Raw genomic sequence first — 3,165 nt, forward strand, 5'->3', positions numbered from 1 at the left:
ACCTATCTACATATCAGACATGTCTCGAGTCAAAGACCCAGTTAGTCTGGCTTCCGAGCCTACCTAGGGTAGTTAAGTCTGGTTAAGCCTGCTAAATACTACTCTCTGGGATCTATGGATGCCACTCCAAGATGCAACTGCCTCGCAACGATATCAAAAACCCGAGTGGTCCTATCGTGCATCACCACTACCGGTGTGTCACATCCATCCCCTGTCCGATATGTAACGGCATGCAGATGTCTTAGACCGTTGGGCAAATCGGTACATATCTGGAAAGTCTCTATTAGGGACAGGGATTCGTGATCCATTTCAAGTAGAATCTTCAACTACCTACTGTACCAGGACATGACAACATAGACATGTGCTATGCCAAGCCGTATGGCTCGAGGAAAGTTATGATTTAATCCTAGCCATGTCTCTTCGCTTTCCTTAGCAAGAGGATTGACTTATGAATAGATAACAGCTTACGTCTACACCACCCGCGGTGTACTATTAGTCCGTCTCATCCTTTGAAGACTCTTATTTCAGTCTACTCTCCCTCCCAATCGGTCCCGTTCTGTCCACGTACAATAAAGGTCCTCTGACGTAGATGCTGCGCGTTCCAACGTTCACTACGCATAGCTTGTGGCTTTATCATCACTGCCTCTTATAAAGCCCAGCTTCCTCCTTCACTTATCTAAGGATCGTCGATCCTAAATACAACCTTGGTACCCAAAGCCATAATGTCGTCGACTTCTATCAGCCCAGAAGCTTCCGGTACGGCGGCGGCGGCGGCTGCCGCATCCGCCGCGGCCGCCAGGGCAGCGTATTTCGAGCAGCGGCAAAGGGGAAATGTACAAATTAGCACATACTACGCAGCCTCGCTCAGTGCTCTTATTGGGCTTTTCATAATTGCTCATTGGCTTCGTTTCGTACTTGTCCGACTTGGCTGGTCTGCCTCGCGTAACCCGATATCATTACCCTTCACTATCGTTACAAGGTGAGCCAGGACGCTTTCAAAAGAAACATTGGTGAAGAAGCTAACACATTACCTCTAGAGTCGCCAGGAAGATATTCATACGAAGTCTTCTGGGCTTCCCATCAGTTGGGCATGCTATCGTGGTCACCATCTACGTAGCTATGAACGTACTTTTCAGCTTTTACCGTATTGATTATAGTAGGCCTACGGACTTGGCTGCTCGGTTTGGCTGGTGAGTCCTTACAAACGCCTCCTCTCGTTTTTCCGCTGACATGCATGGATATAGGATGGCTACAGGAAATACGGTATTGGTGGTCTTCCTAGCATTGAAGAACACACCCTTGGCAATTTTAACAGCTTATTCCTACGAACGACTCAATGTCCTGCATAGAATCGCTGGGTATACAACAATGCTGTATGCTATTCTGCACAGCTCCATTTACACACACTACTTTATCGCTGCCGGAAGGATTGAAGTTCTCCACGAGGATGTCGTCACGGCTGGCATCATTCTTGGCTTTGCTATGCTTGCTACGGTATTAGCCGGCGCCTTTCTAAGACGCTTGAGTTATGAGCTCTTCTACGTCTTACACATTGCCCTATTCGTTGTCATTGTGGTCACTTTAGGCTTACACCGCCCAAGCTTCGACGAGGATAAAATATTATACGCTACCGTAATCATGGGCGCCTTATGGTTTGCAGATCGTCTCATTCGATTCTGTCGGCTAGCGTATAACAGCATCAACAATGAGGCCAGTATCTATGCTCTTCCCAATGGCGGCACTCGAATAGTACTCAAGAAGCCTATTTTGCGCGCTCGACCTGGCAAGCACTGTTTTGTCTGGCTTCCCAGGATCCGCAAGTTTGAAACACACCCGTTCACCATCGTTGCCAGCGACCCAATGGAACTGGTCATTAATACGTATAGTGGGTTTACCCGAGATCTTCACGACTACGCGGCGAAGAATCCTGGAGCAAGTCTCAAGGTGTCAGTGGAAGGGCCGTATGGCACACTTCCTGATCCTATGGACTTCGACAAAGTGATCTTAGTTGCAGGTGGATCTGGTGCGACCTTCACATTTGGAATTGCAGCGGACATGCTCCAGCGAATGGCCGAGAACTCACAGCAGCAAATTGATTTCATTTGGGCGATTAAGAAACATGGTGAGTAGTCATTCTGGCTTATCGGCCCTCAAAATGGATAGAAACGAGCACTAACCCTCATCTAGACAACCTGGTGTGGTTCACGCAACATCTAAACAATCTTCGGAATCATGTGCATGCTCCAAAGATTGCCTTCAAAGTGCATCTTACCAAATTGTCTCCTAGTCCCTCCGTCAACCAAGATTCTGCAGCGCCTAGTTCAACATCAGGGCGCTCAGAAGACCAGGGGCCGTCGGCGCTTGAAAAGGGTGTCGATGATGTCACAACGAGCGGCCCAGCATCTTCTGCTGCTACGCATTATGGATCTGACAAGGACGAGAAGGATGCGGTAGAGCAGGTGGAAATCCCCTCGGCGCTTTCGAGTACGACGAACTTCCCCGTCTATCACGGTAGGCCCGATACAGAGGCGGAGATCCGAACCGCGGTGCAGTCCATGGGTAGCAACCAGCGGGTTCTCATTGCTGCGTGTGGCCCTAGCGGCCTCACTACGGTGGTGCGAAATACCGCCGCTAGTTGCATTCGTGTCAACGGTCCTGCGGTCGAGGTTCACTGTGAGCAGTTCGGTTGGTAGTTCGCTTACAACAACTATTTCGTCATTGGTGGTTCTATGAGTTCTCGGTTAGATATGTAGATACTAGGTCATTAGATACTAGGTAATACCCAGAGGGTTATGTCACGACCGGCGTCACTCAACGTAGACGGCGTTCCGGGAGATGTCAGCTGCTTACTAGAGCTTTTGTTACTATAGGGTTAATTTATTATAGATAATTCTTTGGCTTAAACTATTTTGAATATGAACATACTACTTACTACATCTATTACCTATCTACTAGCCCCTACCTACTTTGCCTTGCCTTGCCTCATGTTATGTGCGGTCACCTTGAGGTTCGCCGCTTAATAAATCAGTCTCCTTTCTTGTTTCTGCACGAGCATTTACACACTCGGCGCAATTCCTACACACCTACTTAACCGACCTGATAGTGTACATGTGACATATCCCATGTGGCCTCCTTACTATACCGCCGAGCACGTTCATAGAGCAC

At 48.4% G+C, this 3,165-nt stretch overlaps 1 protein-coding gene across 1 annotated transcript; it reads left to right on the forward strand.

Annotated features, from left to right (window-relative positions):
• Positions 1-722: 722 nt before the first annotated feature.
• On the forward strand, positions 723-2,693 carry GGS25DRAFT_523588 (ferric reductase NAD binding domain-containing protein; the record flags this gene model as incomplete). Its single annotated transcript, XM_049264450.1, has 4 exons — positions 723-979; positions 1,038-1,190; positions 1,245-2,122; positions 2,188-2,693. The coding sequence occupies 4 exons, from the start codon at positions 723-725 to the stop codon at positions 2,691-2,693; spliced, it is 1,794 nt and encodes a 597-aa protein (XP_049114577.1).
• Positions 2,694-3,165: the final 472 nt, after the last annotated feature.

The sequence above is a fragment of the Hypoxylon fragiforme genome (genome assembly GCF_022984875.1).
Source record: "Hypoxylon fragiforme strain CBS 206.31 chromosome Unknown GGS25scaffold_7, whole genome shotgun sequence".
NCBI classification, from domain to species: Eukaryota; Fungi; Ascomycota; class Sordariomycetes; order Xylariales; family Hypoxylaceae; genus Hypoxylon; species Hypoxylon fragiforme.